At 39.5% G+C, this 14,064-nt stretch overlaps 1 protein-coding gene across 2 annotated transcripts; it reads left to right on the forward strand.

Moving 5' to 3' along the window:
- Positions 1-6,455: 6,455 nt before the first annotated feature.
- On the forward strand, positions 6,456-12,378 carry LOC102789862 (spindlin-Z-like). 2 transcript variants are annotated; one of them, XM_006786634.3, is made up of 5 exons: positions 6,456-7,077; positions 7,690-7,731; positions 8,445-8,704; positions 10,661-10,894; positions 11,267-12,378. In XM_006786634.3, the coding sequence occupies exons 2-5, from the start codon at positions 7,712-7,714 to the stop codon at positions 11,470-11,472; spliced, it is 720 nt and encodes a 239-aa protein (XP_006786697.1). In that variant the 5' UTR covers positions 6,456-7,077; positions 7,690-7,711; the 3' UTR covers positions 11,473-12,378. The 2 variants fall into 2 exon arrangements, with proteins under 2 accessions (XP_006786697.1, XP_035762049.1); XM_035906156.2 differs by lacking the exon at positions 6,456-7,077 and adding an exon at positions 7,106-7,576.
- Positions 12,379-14,064: the final 1,686 nt, after the last annotated feature.

Below are 14,064 nucleotides of genomic sequence, written 5' to 3' on the forward strand. Positions count from 1 at the left end.
TTGGCGCCAAGAACTAAAATTGTCATCAAATCACTGCGGAGGAATTTTGGCCCGCTCTTCTTTGCAGAATTGCTTTGATTCAACCACACTGGAGGGTTTTCAAGCATGAACGGCCTGTTTGACGTCATGCCAAAGGATCTCAGTCTGATTTCAGGGAAGACTTTTACTAGGCCACTCCAAACCCTTCAATTGGGTTTTTTTGTTTGTTTTTTTGTGTGTTGTTTTAGGCATTCAGAGGTAGACTTGTTTGTGTGTTTCAGATCATTGTTCTGCTGTATAACCTGAGTGTGCTTGAGCTTTGGAACACAAACTGAATGCGTTGCTTTCTCCTCTGGGTTTATTTGTGACCTCCTGTATGTGTCGTCAACGCACTGTTGGAGTAACTTTGGTAGGCCGGACGCTGTTGGGGAGGTTCATCACTGTTCCAAGTTTTCTTCATTTGTGGATGATAGCTCTGACTGTGGTTCACTGAAATCCTGATGACTTAGAAATGGCTTTGTAACGCTTTCCAGACTGATGGCTTTGTCTCTCAACAGTTTCTTTAAACTGTGGGATGATGTGTTGTTTTTTTAATCTTTTAGCCTGCTTCAGTTTGTCAGACAGGTACTATTTAAGTGATTTCTTGATTCATCAAGTCTGGCTGGGGGCAATTACTTTTTCACACAGGGTTAGGCAGGTTCAGACAGCTTTTTCCCCTCATTAAATAAAATAATTATTTTGTATTTATTTTGGTAATCATTGACTAACATTAAAATTTGTTTGGTGGTCTGTTTATATTGTCAGACCACATAAGTTTTCTATTTTGACTCAGCACATTCTTTTTTTGTTGTGTTTTTAAAGCTTGGCCAGTTTGTTTGTGGATCCACCACATCCAAAAAGGGTCAATACAGCCATAACAATTTATATAAACATACTTAACAGATGTTTAATTTATCCCAGTTCCAATACGTATAACCACATATGAGTCTGTTACAGAACATTTATGAATAAATTTGTACAATTTGTTTTTGTTTGTTTATGTGCTAAAAACATCATTATTGATGCTTATTTTTTGTTGTTATCTTTTACTTAATTGGAAATTGAGCAGATTAATGACTAAACATCAAAAGCCTAACAGCTACAGTAACCTGTACGACACATCACGCCCCACTGAACTGAAGTCTGTTCACCAGGAACATTACCTGATCCGGATAATTTTCTGGATGGGGATAAGAAGTTCTTCACAGGAGTAACCACCATTTGTGTTGGACATGGTTACAACGCAACGATCATTCTTTGGCAACAGGATAATTCAGTCTGATCATTTTTGAGAGCCATATTTCTCTGCAATTTGAGAGTGTGAAAAAATATAGAATTCTTTCTGTGAGACAGAAGCTGAAATATGTGGGAGTGTGGGAAAAGACAGGCAAAGTTAGCCAAGGCCAATAAAAATAATTAATTACACAATTTTATTGAAAATGGGTCCCACAGACCTGAACAACAGTTAAATAAGTTTGTTGGAGAAAAAGCAGATGTGTGCTCCTTTCTTTTATATTGGAGTTTGGATGTATTTATGAATCGTGATACCGTGATAAAAGTCAGAGAACACGTTCTTTAAAAAAAAATCTATAATTTTCATCAGTTTCAGCATTCAATCGTTTTAGCTTTGTAAAAATGGAAAATAAACACAGGGTTCGAATGTCCGGTGGGGAAGCATTTTTCATATTTCTGTCTGGATTACAGGAAATGCAGTAAAGAGAAAGTGTCAGAGTGTCAGACCAGAAAAATCAGCAGGTTGTAAAAAAAAGGGTCACGCAGGATGGAAAGACAAATCTTTAGTATGTACAGCACTCACTAAATCCTTTTAGGCTTGCAGAGATACATGAGATTCTAACTGCCAACTTGATGACGCAGCTCTTGATCATCTCCTATATCAACAGATTAAATTATACACATGGATTTAAAAGGTAATTTTTCTCTCACTAGAAAAGTTCAAACTTCGACTTTTGATATTTGAATTTACTAAACTATTTGTTAAAACTGAGCCACTCAAAGCTAAAGACAGGTGTGGCCTGCAGTGAACCTGCTGAAAAAAAAACTCTTTCCACAGTTCTATATGAATGAAATTTCTCCTTAGATAAATGTGACCAAAGACGCTGTTTGAAAACTCTATCAGACCTGTGAAACTGTCTCTCTGAAGGGGAATTAGCTTTCATCTTAACATGAAAGAAAGCACAGGAACAGTCAGCAGCCTGCTGTATAAACACACCCATGTGTAGTTCTGTATCTTGTGACCTTACAGTCTCTCAAAACCCTTTGAAATCCAGTTCATAATACTCGAGACACTGTATCATCATGTTTGGTCTTGATATGTCTCACAGGGTTGTACCAAGCATATTTGCAATTTTATCCTCAGAGAAAAAGGCAAACTGTGATCCAGATAGGAAGAGAGCCCATCTAATTAAAGCTGCTGATCAGCAGCACGTCTCCTTTAGCCCAATACTCTGCTCTCTCTCTCTTTCTCTCTCTCTCTCTCTCTCACACACACACACACACACACACACACACACACACACACACACACACACACACACACACACACACACACACAGGTTTAATTTCAGACATGCATGACACAGCCATGATATACCTTTAGCTCTGTCTTAGCTCAGGTTGCATAGAGATGGTGCTAATAATAGTGATATCTAATCAATGCACACACACACACACTAACCTTGAGCTGACTTTGTAACTACACTATGCAATCTCCCTGCAAGACTTGACAAAAACCATCCAAAGTATTTCTCAGCAGGATGCAGATAATTTCTGCTCAGGAGAGCGTGCTTGATCTGTGAGTGTCTCCTCAGTCCAATAAAGGAGCACACAGAAGAGCTGAAAAGTTGGAAGGAGAGGAGGATACCTCTATTTTTGGAGTCTGTATTCTCATGGTGTCCCAGGGGAGAGAGCCGCTGTGGGCTCCCCTCCTGTGACGGCAGCGCTGGTGAAACCTCCAAGGAGCAGAACGTGTCAGTCAGTCAGACAAGTAAACATGGGGATTCGTATTTTGGAGCTTTGTAATCACACAACTTTCAGCAGAGATCAACAAAATCACGTGGAAGAGATACTGAAACTGGTTTTGGAAATAATTTACACTCACTCCAAACTTAATTTTGCCCAGAAAACTGTGTGCGTTGCACTGATGAACTGAAGGCCTTGTTGAAAAAGAAGCCGGACCACTTCTCCAACATGCGGGCATTTTCTGTTGCTGTGACAACAGCAAGGACCAGAGGAGGCATCCTTGGATGCTGGACAGCTTTTGTGTCTATACAACACTGGCTTTCTCACAAATGCTGTCAGCTTTATGGTTCACCGTTTCTGACTCAGACTGCAGAGTGTTCTTGTCTGCGGTGAAATGATCTGGAATATATGCGGTCAGAGTGTTTTAATCTAGAACAGGAATTTCATAATTAGATTAAGGAGCTCACTCAGATCACCACAATAGCTGCTAATGGAGGATAGATAATGACTTCCATCAAATCAGCAAATCCAGTTGAGAGCTTATGGTTTTTAAAAAGCCACTGTGGAGTTTGCATCCCAGTGGGTGACTGAATAGACAAAAGTACTGGACCACACCTCATAATCTTTAAATTCAGATGCTTCCAGTCCCACAGATTTATAAAATGAAGCACCTAGCCATGTGGTCTGCCTTTGCAAACATTTGTGAAAGAAGGGGTCATTCTCACTGAATTTGTGCATGCTGCTGTATTAAGATGCAGGATGTTGCAACAATTTAGTTTGCAAAATTTCTTTCCTCCTAGTTACACCACGATCAGCTGTAAATGGCATTATTAAGTGTTTAGGAGCTACAACAACTCAGCCAGGCAGTAGCAGAGCACGTATTTAGAGAGTGCTGAGAAGCAAGGTGTGGAAAAGTCTCCAATGCTCTGCTGATTTGGTTACTGCAGAGTTACAAACCTCCTCTGGTATTAACATCAGCACAAAAAGTGTGCACCAAGAGCTTCATGGCATGGGTTTCCACAGCAGAGCAGGCCTGTAGGGGTAATGTGGAGGTGGGCTGGTGCTTTTGTCCATATAGTGCAAGTTCAAGGAGTGCAGATGAAGTCAAACATATGTTTATCCATTTCTTTAAGAAGCAGAAGCAGTGATCAGTGATTTCATTTAACCACTCAGATTACCCCGCCAATATTAGGATCATTAGCTTTGACAGTGCCAGTAACAGGTGAGCATTACAAATCCTCTTTCTTTTTTTTTAACATTCCCAGTTGGTTGGTTACTTCTGTGTCCTGTTGGGGGGAAATCTCACTCTAAGTTAGATTCAGTTCAATTCAGGTTAAATTTGGTTTCATTTGTCATGCAGGAAAAATAAAGAAATGTTGCTAGACTTTTAATTATATCATTGATGTGTGCATTTTAATTTCTTTCTGTTTGAGATTTTAAAGGTCTAGAACAGGTATATAACCACAAAAACACTTTGATAGCAGTCAGCTGAAAGCAATGTCACTCACATTTGAAGCAAAGCATCAGGTAGCCTGTGTGAGAAATTTGATCAAACTAAAGAATAAAACTTTTCAGTTCAGTTTTCTTTACAAAGATCCAAATCACAATGGCAGTCACCTCAAGGTGCTTTATTTCTGTGGCTGGTTGTGGGTGATGAGGTGGAGGACATTTACACCCCCCCCCCCCCCCCCCCTTTTTAATGTAATTGCTTTTGTAAGTTTACAAAAAAAACATTTTTTTTTTTAAAGTTTTAGTAAAAGGATGCAGACGCTTCAATTAAGATGCCAAAACAGTTCGTATTTGGTTAGGTGCCACATCTGGCTAATTATTAAGAATTGTAATGAAATGATATAAGAACGAAGAAGGATAAGAAGACAGTCATACATCAGCTACTGGGAGACAGCCAACCACCACTAGACATACACTAAATATACATACAAGCAGATTTTACCGTAAACAACGAGTGAACTCCCAGCATACTGACCGGAGGCAGCCATTCACAGGAACTGTAGAAACAAAGAGGACAGAACAACCATGTGAAATACTATTAAATAGATAGAGACAAACAATACTTTAAAAGAAAGCTAAAATAATCCCGGAATAAGCAGCGGTGAGTACTCCGCCTACACACAAACAGAACAATGTTACATATATGTACTCATTTTCTGTCCACAATAACAGTTATGGCAGTTATGGCTGTTTAATCCTTTGTATCTGCCATGTGATTGGCTCTCCCCTGCTATGTTTGTTTTTCTGTAATTTAATATAAGTATGACAACCTTAGCGTGTATTACATTTTGTGAATAATAAATGGTCATTAGTTTGTGAACTGTTTTTATTCACCTTCTGATCACATATGAGTCATGTGCATACAGGTGGTTTGGCACAAGATAAAACCAAGAGCTTTCACACACACACACACACACACACACACACACACACACACACACACACAGCGCGTGAGAGAGAGAGAGGTACTCTATCGTTCACTCTGCAGAGCAACGAGTCCATCGCTGAAGTCTGTTAAAAGCCCAGACACGGTGGCAGAGAGTTTATGTTTAGTCTGACATCTTGTGGTGGAATTAAACACTTCACCTACAAAAACGACCAATCATGCCTTTTGTGTAGCACTTACTACATTCACAAATAAAAACTGCAGCTCTTTTGGTTAAAAGTTAACGTGTTTTAGATTGTTTCAAATTCTTGGACATGGCTTGAAATTTCTCTCAAATGTTACAAATATCTTTTGATCAATTACCAACAGTTGAATTATTAAAGCAATAAATATCAAATAAATACTGTTATGGTAAAATATAAACTAAAAATGAAAAAATTACATCTATTATACATAATAATTTAATTAATTTTATCCACTAAAATACCCGACATACTCAGATGTGTGTCTCAGAACAGGAATGTAAAACTATGCCTTTGTGCCATCAGAAACTGAAGTTGAATAAGTTAAATTCAAATCTGAATTGCTCAACTTAAATAAAAGCTTCTAAAACTGAATTTGAATTAGCCTAATTTAAAATCCAATGTATTGGTTTGAAAAGGATTGTCACTAAATTGAAACTGAATTTTATATTTTGAAAATGAATTAATTGAATTTGAAATTGTATTCCATCCTTCTTTAAATTTAGCTCTTGAAAGCTTTCAGTTTCACTTGGCACCATTCAATTTCAGTTCTTAAATTCAGTTTTTTGGGTCATACATCCTACTTTATGGAAGCCGTGTGGAAAAGAGTACCAGATTTAGTAAAAAACAAAAACAAAAAAAGTATCCATAACTCGAAATTTCGACTTATTTTCTCGACATTTCGACCTATTAACTCGAACAGTAACTCAAAATTTTGAGTTAGCTCTGTCAATCAGTAATCTACGTGAATGACGTAATTTTGTTGTTACCCGGAAGGATATGAGTCAGAGGAACGCGCACTCAAAACCGGATGGCGAGCTACCAATGTATAGCAACAAATTGGCGCTTTTGAGAGTACCTTTGCTGGTGGTAACGCCATGTGATTCAGCTAATAACAAAAGGATTTCATCATTTGTGAAGCCACGCTGAAAATACTCAGCAATTTGTACATTCATGACTGGCTGTAATACTGGTAGCTTAGCATTTGTAGCTGAGGCTTCCGGGTAACAAGGAAATGACGCAATTCATGTAGATTACTAATTGGCAGTGCTAACTCGAAATTTCGAGTTTCTTTTCTCAAAATTCTGAGTTAAAAAGTCAAAATGTTGAGCTACTTTTTTAAAAATTTTGAGTTAATAAGTTGACATTTCCACAAATATGACTCGGAATTTCTAGTTATGGATACTTTTTTAGTGGCGGAAACGGGCTTCCATAAAAAATATGGAAACCTTGCATGTTTTTAAAGTCATCACGCTCCAAAGCCCTATTCGTGGTTGGATAAAATCAAAAGGAAAATTTTACAGTTTACTACGAAACCCACAGTCCTTTGCGCGCTACGCGTTCCTCTTGGTAGTTGTAGTCAGCAAATCCGTCTCGTTTCCGTGTGTCTTGCTTTAGGTGGAATCTGCTCTGCAAAGACAAACACGTGAAATTATTGATCAGGTAGGGCAAACAGCTTATTTTGCTGGCTCCCGCCTAGTGAACTAGTCGACCACAGATGTAATATAAGCTATTTTTTCATGTTCAGCCCTTATTTTTTCCGGTAATCCAGAAGCTGCAGATAGGGTGCGAAATCAGCGCTTACATGGCGATGCATTTCCTTTTGTTCAGCTAGCTTATGTGCAGAAATGCAGAAGCCAAAATCTCACAAATGTTTCTCGTTTAAAAAAAATGAAAGGTGACTGAGGGGATTTCCTGGCGTTAACCACCTACGTGGTCCAATTTTAGACACACTGTTGCTTGGCATTTCCGACGGCACTCCGAACGGCGGTGTTTATTCAGCTAGCCTCGGCGAAGTTACACATTTATTAGCCATAAAAACTTAGCTTTGTAAATATGTAACCTGTAGTCGTGTTAGCATTGTTAGCGCTAGCAGCGGGCTTGTCGCAAGAATGTTGTTTACATCCGGTAATGCATGTTCGCATGGATGTGGTTGATTGAGGTGAGGGCTGCAAACTTGAGTTTGCTCCTCTTTGCCAGAAATATTCTGATTATATGATCACATTTCAGCAGGTCCTGTTACACTCTTTAAATGACTTGTCTTGTTTCTCACAGGGTTGTGTGAATTTATGGAAACATGTCAAAGAAACGGGGCAGGTAGGCTCATTCAGCAAGTCAGATTTAACACCTTTGACCCTGCTGTTACAATGTAACACAGTACACACACACATTTCACTTTATACTTCCCCTTTGAATGACACTGTAGTAACATATGGTCAGATCATCAGTCAGCACTTAAATATAAGCTTAAACGTTTACTGACCTGGAAAAGATGGCCAGTGGTGACCAGTTGTCTGTAACCAGTCCATCCAGATATTATGCTCTGAGTGTTTAGATGATAATTATAAATATTGTTATTTGAGCTTGTTTATCAGCATAGCAGGAGCTTTTAATTATTAACCTGGCATATTGTAATCTTGATAAGAAAGCGTATGGGCCACTTAATTATTTTTTTAATGTTTTTGCTGTCTGTTTATGGTATAGATACAACAGCCAACCCTCTACATTATTTTCACACAATATCTGTGAAGTTAAAGGCTTTAAAGATTCAGTAGTGTAAAAGACGACAGCCCATGGCAGATTTTACTTTGAAGCTCGACTTTGAAGTGATGGCTTTTGAATATTAAATTTAAAATAGTTTCACACTCATTTGTTTATGTAACATTTTGATAGTTCTCATTGTTTGGGTTGACTGAACTCTCTGTCATAAGAGGTAACGCAAACAATATACTGATGGAACAGCTTAAGTTCATCATACCCGCACTAACGTATGAATGCTAACGTGGCGCTTGCTCCATTCCTGTTTACAGGAAGCGCAGCAGTGGAGAGCTGAGTGAGAGCTCGGCGTCGACCCTGAGTCCGGACCCTGACAACCTACTGGGCCGCAGGATTCAGCACACCTGGAGGGAGAAGGGCAACGTAACCAAATGGAAGGGCACAGTTTTGGAGCGCCTGTCTGTAAACACCTCCCTCTACATGGTCAAATATGACGGCTTCGATTGCGTCTACGGAATCGAGCTCTTCAAAGACAGCCGGGTATCCAACCTGCAGGTCCTGGCAGAGAAAGTTGGTGAGTGTCAGGATGAAGCTCTAATCACTGATATTTTGCTTGAATTTAAATGTTTTATACTCAATTATTGAAATTTAAATGGACTTTGTCATGTCTGCAGTGCATCACGCTGCATGTCACTTTTTTGTAGGATTCCCTGCTGAATCTCATGTTGGTGTTTATCTCATTTAGGTCTGTGGGGATACACTGTGAAGCAAATTTGCCATAGCTGTGCATTAGCCGCCTCGATTAAACCGAAAATCCCAGTCGAAGATAATGCGCATCACGCTGGTAGACACGAACTGTGTTTCCCCTCTGAGGTTTATTGCACATTCTCACTAAGGGTGTGGATTGACGCATCATTTGACTCCACTTCTGCTTCAGTCAGAGAAATAGGCATCATCGAATGCTTAAAAATAAATAGCAGGAAAGAGTAGAGAGGAATACTGGAAGAAAATCTTTAATGGTTAAAATCCATGTATTTATTTTGCCAGTCGTACACTTACTGAGGCTCTTTGTTTTTGATGTGGCTGATGCACATTTGAGCCATTAAACTTGATTAATTTTATTAAACATGATACATCATTCAGTGCACCTCTAACGTAACAGGTTGCTGAGAACATGTGCTGCTATGACAGGAGAAAACTACATGATCCACTCCTGCCTAGAGTATGCTTTCAACATTTTATGGTGCCACGTTTTGTCTGTTTGCACCGATATTTGCCTTGCTAAATGCAGGCTTGTTTGTGTGCAGCCTTCCAAAAAAACAGCAGGGCATAGCTATGAAGCTGTAGAAGGCTTATTGGTTGAAAAAAAAAAACACTCGGCTGGCTCTGTGTGTGTTATAATTTAGTGCTTTTCTTTGCTGCCTGAACACGAGCAAGAGTAGCCCACTCGTGGGTTTTTTGTGGCACTGCCCTCTGGTGACATTACATAGCCACAGCATGTAGATGACCGTCTGTAAAGCTGTGCATAGGCTCTGCGTAGGAGCCGTTATTTACCCTGGTGATCTAGTCAGGTAAAAAAGAAAAAAAAGAGCCACCTTTGTAATGTTGAAAACTCTGGCTTTAGGCTCTACATGGCTCGCTAATCTCTATTCATAGCACACCCTTAGGTGTGGTGACGAACTTTGTGTATTTAATAGCAACATAACTACTGCTGGTTACACAAAACACACCTCTCTCTTTTTACTTGAGGACCGTATTAAACAGCATAATAATTTACCAGCATATAAAATGATTTAAATTTCAGTGGCTTATTGGTTTATATCAGGATATTTTATTTTACATGGTGAGATGTTAATATGTTATAACTGCACATTTAACCCCTGAGATATTTTAACACAAGAAAAAAAAAAAGGTAAATTTTCTGCTGTACATCTCAGTTTTTATACATGAAATAAGAAATGCTGCTGTAGCTGCTGAAATAAGTCTGTGAGCATGACTCTGGGCTTAAATTGTAAGAAATAATTGTGTAAAAGTTCTGGTTGCTCATTAGCCAGACTGTCCTATAAATATAAAACAGAAACCTTCTGTTAATTCACAGAAATCTGACCATAGAGAAAACAGAAATTTCACCAATTGTTAGTGTGAACATTTTTTTCTGTCTTTTAATTGTTTATCCATTAATAAATTACTTTGGTGTATTATGAATGCCCACCGGGGAGGTCTTTATCAATGAAACGTATAAAAATATGTCCAGTGAACCAGATTGGCATCTTTGCTGGGCCAGTTGTGGCCCCAGGGCCTTATTTTTGACACCCCGGCTGAACATGATGACAATCTTTGTCGTCCTTTACTAAGAAATAGTCTTTTATTTTCTAATTTAAAATGTAAAGCTGGCAGCATCAGAATAAAGCATTGGGGGAATTATAATGTCATATAAAATAGATTTTAGTGTTTTCATTTATCCTGTTGTCTTGGGTCTGTACATTTTTTGGATTGATGGACTCATTGAAGTGTCTTCTCATTTCCACAGTGAACAATAAGATCAAGGTGCCTCCTGGGGCGGAGGAGCTGGTGGGTCGAGCAGTGGAGCATCTGTTCGAGAAGGAGGACGGGGAGAAAAATGAGTGGCGAGGCATGGTGTTGTCCCGGGCCCCAATCATGACCCACTGGTATTACATCACCTATGAGAAGGACCCGGTGCTCTACATGTACCAGCTGTGGGACGACTATAAGGACGGGGACCTGCACGTCCTGCCGGAGTCAGGTATGGTAATGTGAGCTTCGCTGTCAGTGTGCATAAAACTGTCAGTGTTTTATATTTCCGATCCTCCTGGAAAAGTGGGAGGAAGAGAACAGGACAAATTTACATAGTCTGCATTGCAAAACACTCCAGCATCTCTGGCTCGTTCTTCTCCTCCTGAACATTTTGTTCAGAATTTCTGCTTAGTTAGGAGAGTATGATCTGCTGCTTTAGAGGAATTTATTCATGAATGAACTGTGGCAAGCACAGGTGGTGGGTTAAAGGTCATGTTCAAACGACAGGTAACAGGCTTGGAAGCCTGTTGCAAATACACGTATGTGGCTGAGTAAATGCTGTCCAGCACGGCATCATGTGGTTTTTCTGTTTGCCATCCAGAGAACAAACACCTGCTGCCAGCGGACAGGAAGCCAGGTGAGGAGCCAGAGAGCCTCGTCGGGAAGCAGGTAGAGTACGTCACAGATAACGGTCTGAAGAGGACGGGTTTGGTCATCTACCAGGTCCCGGCGAAGCCCACCGTCTACTACATAAAGTATGACGACGATGTTCACATCCACGTCTACGACCTGGTGAAGACCACCTAGTACTGACTGTCTGGTTTCATCTTCAGCTGTTGGCTCAAGTTTTACCCCAACAAGTCGTTACCTGTTAAAGTGTTAAAGGTTTCAGCTTTCCTCCAGTGGGAGGCAACATGCCGAAAAGGCCATTTTTATTTTCTCATCTTGTCCCATATGGGCCTGCGTCATTCTATGATAACAACACATCTTGGTTTTGATTCTGAATTTTAAGTTGAACTTAAAATATGGCACTTAAAGTCCTCTTCAGTGTAAATAAAGCAGATCTGAGATCAGCTGTGTAGCCCAGCAGGTGAAATGGAGTAAATCGCAGGCGTTGCTGTTTGGTGCGACTCCCAAACTCAACAAAAGTTCATACAACACATCAAACTAATGTTTTTCTTTTATCTTTTCTATGCTTGTGTTATTTATTTGAATCTGGAATATCTGGCTCTGCTGCTGGTAAGGAAACAAACAAAAAAACAACAAAGAAAACTGTGTCTGCTGTGCTTCATGTGTGTCACTTGGTAGGCCTCAGTTTGTTGAATATAGAAAACCATGTGTGCTGATTTCCCATCGCAGTGAACTCAGATTTCTGTTGACTTGTATAAGCATTAATGAGACTGGTGTCTCGCGTGAATATAAAAACAGAATAAGTGAAAAATCCATGTATGATATTTCTGTTCCGTTTGATCATTCAAACTGTCAGTTTTTCTACATTAAAATATATCAGAAACACTGATGTTGATGTCAAGTTGTTTGAGACGGTGTTTGTGCTACGCACTATTTATGTAGTTCAAATTGGCGACCAACAATATTTAGTATTTTGGACTGAAAGTCTTCATTAGTTGCCAAAATGAATGAAATACTGTTCATTGTGACCCTAAATATGTTTTGTTCTGTAAATAAAATACATTTTTATGAACGTACAACAAAGCTGGTTGTATTTTCTTTTCCAGATGTTTCCTATTAACACGTTTATCTTGAGCGCTGTTAATATTTATGTCCAGGGAGCATGATGCATGAGTTTAGCCAAACAGAAAACACTCACTAGTCACTCATAAAACAAGTCAGACTTGAGATTTTAAAGATGAAAACTCTGGTTAAATAACCCGAGACACCGGAGCTTGTTGATGGAGCGGTTGACTTTACAGGTAGCCAGATTTTAGCTTTATTCATAAGGAGAAGCTTCTCTTTAACCCACAGTTCACTCTCATCGTGTTTATTGGAAGAACAGACTCAGTAGCTACTACACACTGGTGAATGAGCTGTGGGGTGGCTGTAGCTCAGGAGGTAGAGCAGGTCACCTACTGATCGGAAGGTTGGTGGTTCGATCCTTGGCTCCTCCAGTCTGCATGTCAAGTATCCTTGGGCAAGATACTAACCATCGGAGTATGAATGTGTGTGAATGTAGTTAGAAAGCACTAAGTATAGATAAAGTGCTTGTGAGAATGGGTGTGATTGGGTGAATGTGGCATGTTGTATAGAGCGCTTTGAGTACTCCGAGAGAGTAGAAAAGCGCTATATAAGAATCAGTCCATTTACCATTTACTTTATCCATTGAGTCCCGTGGTTACCATGGCTAAAAACAAAATGTAAACACTGCTGTGGATAAAGTTTAGTTCTCCTGAGCCAAATTCCTAATTAGCTTCTATTTAAAGGGCAGGAAATCAGGGAACAGTTATTGACCTACACAGCTGATCATTTAGGATGAATAGAATGTAAATATTCATTCATCTTACAGCTAAATGTTATTATAATCCCTAGTGTTTATCTTAAAAATGTTAGTTTTTTCCCCATAAATTGGACTTTTAAAGCTTCCTCTGATTTTCTGTGAATATACTGGGAATAACTGTCAGCAGACATTCACACACAGTCCCCTCTGCATGTTTTAAATGCAAACATTGTTAAGACTACATGACTAGAAGATTACTTACAACTTATCAGTTAATCATCTTTTGCTGCTTGTGTTTTGTTACTTAAATGTATATCATGCTTGTAAATTTTTCATCATCACCACCAACAACAAGAGCATTAGAGAAGACCCTGCACAAATATTTGCACATATTTAATTGCCAGACACAATTGTTCTCTGTCTGCTGATCAGTCGTCAGGCCCTGATCTTCTTGACCACACATGTAGCCACATGCGGACTCACTCTTCCTCCCCCAGAGTCTCTCCGAGGTGCCAGTTCTGTGGTGATGGGTGCCAGCACAGACATCGGGGAACAGTTGGCATACCATCACGCCAGGCTTGGTGCCCAGATAGTAATAACAACGAGGAGGGAGTACATGCATTGCACAAGGTCTGTGCTCTTGAGAATGTGTCTGATGCAATTTGTCACCTGTTGTGCACTTCCTTTTACACATCCATCACTATTTTTGACCATTTTCTTTCCTCATGAAACCATCTGCCTTAGTTGTTGGCAACAGTTTTTACTGTTTAGACATAATGATTACTCTCAAGTATCTTAGATTGTGACTTTTCTCTGCTACAGTGTGCACTAAGTGCTTTCAGTCTTAACTCAGGAGAATGAGAAAGCATGAAGTGATGTGGTATCACTGCTGTGCCAGTTTCTGTCTGTGCTGTAGGTGTCAGATGTTTTTGAGGGGTTCATGGGCT

The sequence above is a fragment of the Neolamprologus brichardi genome, chromosome 18, assembly GCF_056152115.1.
Source record: "Neolamprologus brichardi isolate AB-2024 chromosome 18, ASM5615211v1, whole genome shotgun sequence".
NCBI lineage: Eukaryota > Metazoa > Chordata > Actinopteri > Cichliformes > Cichlidae > Neolamprologus > Neolamprologus brichardi.